Genomic DNA, 3,893 nt, shown 5'->3' on the forward strand with positions numbered 1-3,893 from the left:
ATTGTCTCTCTGACCAAACTGTAAGCACTCAGAAATCAAGGCCTGTGCTGTGTTAGATCTACACCATGTTAGTACAGTATCCATCGTTCTAGGTTACTGAGTGGATCCTCTCTCTAAATTGATCAAATTGAGCCTTCAAGCTTGGCTAGAATTCAGAAAACCGAGAGGAATGGTGTGGGTAAGGGTGAGGCGGCAGGAATGTGTTTTGTATTTACCAAGAATATTTTATTTGTTTGGTCAGAACTGAAAATTTGTATTAGGTAAAAATGTCTAACACACAATAGATTCTTAATAAAAACTTGTTGAATTAATAAATGAAGGCTAGCTTACATCAGGTAAGTAGACAAGATAATTTGGGCTGTTGTTTCAGGTAGTAAAGTAGGATCAAGTGATAAATCATTTGCGCATATGTGTAACTGAATTGTGACACAGCCAAATGAGTCACAACTGTTCTGTACAGGCCAACTTTCCAATAGATAAAGGGCTGGAAATCAGTTGCAGTATCAATGTTCCCTTGCAACCAGCTCTGATGTGTTCGTAAGCAAGAACATAATTCTATGGTTACAATCGACAAAGAAGTATCACACCAGCCCACCAAGCTCCGCCAAACCCTTATCTCAATGCAGTTTTATAGAGATTAGCATATCACATGAGCCACATGTTCCCCGTGATACTGCTACTTTAGCGGGAAAGTGTTCTTCAATACTAATGAAAGGATGATATTGTGTTCACTGTGATCCAATCATTGAAGCGTAAAATAGATATGGTGTTACAGAACACGTTTAAAAGTCGAGAAAAATAAGAATTAGGCCTTTGGGGGGGAAATGGCTAAGAATTATGAGGAAAGAGATGGGGGGAGGGGGCTTCTGACGTCCTGGCACAGGGGCGTGTCCTGCCTGCAGCAGCAGCTAGCTATCATTGTTACAGCAAACTGAGTTCCACGTCCTTGGGGATTATGACGCCAGGGGTAAGGGAGTAGAGAGAGGGCACAGTGACCATGTCCAGTCCTCTTTCCCCCTAGACCTCTGCAGGACACTTCACAACGCGCTTGCTTTCCTGAAGTGGCTCCAAAGGGTGGTCCCTGAACCCGGCACCGAGAGACTGCTGCCTTGCTGCCCTGATGACGACACCAGAACATCTCCTTCCATCTCAGGCTGTCGGGCAGCCCACCATCTATGATATCTCCAAAATAACCGACAGCCTTTACGTTAGTAATGCCGTGGCCCCGAATAACAAATTTATGTTGTCCCGCTATAACATCACCACCGTCATCAATGCTTCAGAGGTGGTGAGCACATACTTCAAGGACATTCAGTATGTACAGGTGCCGGTGTCTGATACTCCCACCTCATACATCTACCAGTTTTTTGACCCGATTGCTGATCACATCCACGGCGTGGAAATGAAACAAGGACGTACGCTGCTGCACTGCGCCGCGGGAGTTAGCCGCTCGCCTGCGCTCTGTCTTGCGTACCTGATGAAACATCGCTCCATGACTCTGCTAGACGCCCACACTTGGACCAAGGCCTGCCGCCCCATCATCAAGCCCAACAACGGATTTTGGAAACAACTTATTCACTATGAATTCAAGCTGTTCAGTAAGAACACTGTGTGCATGATCAACTCCCCAGTGGGTATGATCCCCAATATGTACGAAAATGAAGTCGATGTGATGTGAACCATTCCAGCCAGCCTTCGCATCTATACTGCTCTTACAGCAAGAGCGAACATGAATTTGAGTTAGTAAAGAAAATCAGAGGAGGCCTCGTAGATGGGCAAGAATAGGGGAATAGGGCTAGAGTTTTAATGTAGTAAGACCTACCTTCAAACAATAAAACTCATTAAATGCAAATGGTGAAATGTTTCTTCCTTTATAAAGGGCAAGTCTGGTTGCTGGGATGGGTGGGCAGGAGGGTAGCACAGGCAATGTCCCGCTTAGATGGACCTGTCAGTGGCATGGTATGCTTGTGGCAGACCTGGAATGCTAAGCTTGGCCTCTGGCTAACCCAGAAATGAGTCCCCCACTCACGCCAAGCCAAATCAAAGCATTACACAACATGGCACTCCTTGTACTTCTTCCAGCAAGTGCCAATGTGCTGGAAAAATGGCTGTTAGGACTTAAAGCTGGGCTCTGGGAGTCTCAGACCCCACCACTGGTCTCCGCCTTCAATCACAGTGGACCAACTCTGGTTTTCTGGGGTTTTTGTTCTCATTGTAACATAACAATCTAACTTTATTGAACATAGGAAGAGATGGATTTTCAAATTAATTACTTTTACTTTATGGTTATTAGTATCTGATCCATGTAGAACTTACTACTAACTGTTACTATACAAAGATGCTTGTCTATTTTTTTTTTTTTTTTTTTTTTTTTGGTACTGGGGATCAAACTCAGGACCTTGTGCTTGCAAAGCACCACTGAGCTAAATCCCTGGCACTCTATTCTTAATTCTACACTTATAAACAAATATATTTAAATCTAGATAGAAACATTTGTGATTGGCTTAATAATGCATGGTAATTCCTGGTATATGCACTGCTCAGGCTCGTAATAGGAGATCATCCACGCTATAGCAAATTTGAAGCACAGGCACCAGTTTCAATTTTATACAAAAACTCAGTTTTACTCTTATTCTAGGGAAAGCTGACATATGTAACCTACGGGCAAACAAATACTTTTGTTTTCTACCTCCTAGCTGAACAAAAATACACATAATTTATTGTTTCCATTGTGCAAGACTTGCTTTTTATGTTTCGATGAGAATGCCATATATCCCTTTCTTGAAGAAAATGATCAGGGTACTAATGAAACCATCTTTGGAGGTAGTGTTTAATATGCATATCTTATTTAAATAAATCCTCTGATAAGAATTGGAGAATTTATTGCCTTTACTTTGAAGGCTTTGTAGTTATCTGTCAAATTTATATGTGCAGCTTACCAACATTCCCTTATGGGAAATATCAGTATTTCCATGTCATAGTTCTCAAAAGGACTTAAAAATCTCAAAATTCTGTGTCTCCTTTGGCTTGCTTCTCTCTTGATTCCACCCAGGATTTATTAATTGTTTGCTTCATATCATCATTTCCATCTTCATAAATTTTCTTTAGGATACTCAGTAATCCCTCACTAGGATCTGTTTCATCATCGCAGGATGGATTTTCTTTTTCTTTGCACCCTTTCTCAACTCTAGTCAAGTACTCCCATCGTGTGTTTTCTGCTTTTTTTCTACATAAGATAAGAACTGTATCAGTCTTGATTTTTTTAACTGCCTTCCACAGAGGTGGGTTTCAAGAGATTGTTCACAATGATAGAGTCTCTTCCCATTTAGGTTCTTTACCGAAAGATCAAATGACCTCTCTGAAATGCACCTGCACATTCTCAGCAGGAACTTGATGAACTCCAGTTAAGGTAATGTAGATTTTCATAAACTTGTCTGATTTATCTCATCCATAATTACTGATTTTCACAGTATATCCTGTTGTGAAGGATGCAACCACAGCAGCTGGTTTTACACTGTCAAGAAGTTCTGGTTTCTTTTGTGATTTTTGTTGCATCTTACTCTTTATTTCTCTTTCAATATTGAATTTTTCAGCTGTCAGGGCATCATGGACTCTGATCTTAGTGGCCTTTTCTAGTAACAACTTTACCTCTTCTAGATAATTCTGCAACTCCTCCAAAGCTGAAGCCATGGTCGGATTGGGTTAGACCAAAGGCCTAAGCTGCAAGCATGCACACAAGGACAGGAACCACCGACCCAGAGCACTCACCGTGAGCATGGAACTCACCTGCGCATGAGCCACAGGACTGGCGGTTGTTCATACACTAGACCTGTGAGAGAGGGTGGCCTGCTTTCTACGTGCAGTGTGGCTCGCAACCCTTGGTTTTCTGGCTT

The 3,893-nt window shown here is 42.1% G+C and overlaps 1 protein-coding gene and 1 pseudogene across 1 annotated transcript; one reads left to right on the plus strand and one right to left on the minus strand.

Moving 5' to 3' along the window:
* Positions 1-934: 934 nt before the first annotated feature.
* On the plus strand, positions 935-1,790 carry Dusp21 (dual specificity phosphatase 21). The gene has a single exon (XM_010628379.2). It carries the CDS (start codon positions 1,121-1,123, stop codon positions 1,676-1,678), a length of 558 nt encoding a protein of 185 aa, XP_010626681.1. The 5' UTR covers positions 935-1,120; the 3' UTR covers positions 1,679-1,790.
* Positions 1,791-3,003: 1,213 nt separating this feature from the next.
* LOC104865061 lies at positions 3,004-3,718 on the minus strand (annotated as a pseudogene).
* Between the last annotated feature and the right edge of the window lie 175 nt (positions 3,719-3,893).

The sequence above is a fragment of the Fukomys damarensis genome, unplaced genomic scaffold, assembly GCF_012274545.1.
Source record: "Fukomys damarensis isolate Sample0158 unplaced genomic scaffold, DMR_v1.0_HiC HiC_scaffold_39, whole genome shotgun sequence".
Taxonomy (NCBI): Eukaryota; Metazoa; Chordata; class Mammalia; order Rodentia; family Bathyergidae; genus Fukomys; species Fukomys damarensis.

Excerpts from the sequence above, each read along its gene's own strand:
- Dusp21 (XM_010628379.2), top strand. The coding sequence starts at position 1,121 with ATGACGACACCAGAACATCTCCTTCCATCTCAGGCTGTCGGGCAGCCC.